The sequence below is a fragment of the Oxyura jamaicensis genome, assembly GCF_011077185.1.
Source record: "Oxyura jamaicensis isolate SHBP4307 breed ruddy duck chromosome 22 unlocalized genomic scaffold, BPBGC_Ojam_1.0 oxy22_random_OJ189, whole genome shotgun sequence".
In the NCBI taxonomy this organism is placed as follows: domain Eukaryota; kingdom Metazoa; phylum Chordata; class Aves; order Anseriformes; family Anatidae; genus Oxyura; species Oxyura jamaicensis.
The window spans coordinates 9,585-10,485 of NW_023304586.1; the positions used below are offsets into that span (position 1 = coordinate 9,585).

Genomic DNA, 901 nt, shown 5'->3' on the forward strand with positions numbered 1-901 from the left:
AGCACCCACTGGGGACGCCCAGCACCCACTGGGGACGCCCAGCACCCCTTTGGGCACCCTCGGGCTCCCTCGGCCGTACCTGGTAGGTGACGCCGCGGGGGAAATACTCCATGAACTCATCGGACTCGTTGCCCTGCACCTCGCGGTGGGTGACGGGGCGCTCGCCCAGCGCCGCGTTCAGCTGGGTGCAGAGGAGGGCGCAGGCGCCCTGCTCGTCCCGCGACGCCTCCCGGCCTGCGGCGGGGAGCGGGGGCGGCTCAGCGGGACCCCCCCCACACATATTGTGTCCCCCCCCCTAACCCCGTGCTCACCGATCCAGAGGTGCACGTGGGCTTGCTCCTCGGGCCCCAGGTGCAGCACCAGGTAGGCGTCCCCCGAAAAAAAAGTGCCCCAGGAGGCCTCCGGCACCGGCACCGGGCGCAGCTTCTCCACCCGCCAGATGTGCAGCCCCGGGCGGGTGGGCACGGGGCCGAAGGGGGAGCCGCTGCAGGGAGGGTGGGGGCGTCAGAGGGGGTTTGGGGAGGGGGTGAGGGTTTTTTTTGGGGGGGGTCGGTACCTTTTGGGGAGCGCCGTGTACATGGTGAGGGGAGGCGGTGGTCTGAGAGCGGGTGGTCCTGTGGGGAGAGGGGATGCAGTGATGGAAAGACGGACAGCCGGGAGGACAGACGGACACCTGGGAGGACAGGCGGACAGCCAGGAGGACAGGCGGACACCTGGGAGGACAGGCGGACAGCCGGGAGGACAGACGGACACCTGGGAGGACAGACAGACGCCCCGTAGGGCAGGGAGCCCCCAGGGACGGACAGACGGACAGACAGCCCCACGGACAGACGGGCATCCCCACGGGCACACACCCTGCCTGTGGGCACCCCAAAAGACGCCCTGCCCCCCCCCCCCCCCC

At 70.8% G+C, this 901-nt stretch overlaps 1 protein-coding gene across 1 annotated transcript in view; it reads right to left on the reverse strand.

Annotated features, from left to right (window-relative positions):
• The window catches only part of CAPG (capping actin protein, gelsolin like), a 4,062-nt gene extending 3,189 nt beyond the window's left edge, over positions 1 to 873 (reverse strand). Inside the window, exons 1-4 of the mRNA XM_035312829.1 lie at positions 802 to 873; positions 557 to 617; positions 312 to 484; positions 80 to 234 (exon numbers count right to left, since the gene is read on the reverse strand). Of these exons, the coding sequence (XP_035168720.1) occupies positions 80 to 234; positions 312 to 484; positions 557 to 617; positions 802 to 838 (426 nt within the window). The 5' untranslated portion in view covers positions 839 to 873. The remainder of the gene's footprint in view (positions 1 to 79; positions 235 to 311; positions 485 to 556; positions 618 to 801) is intronic.
• Between the last annotated feature and the right edge of the window lie 28 nt (positions 874 to 901).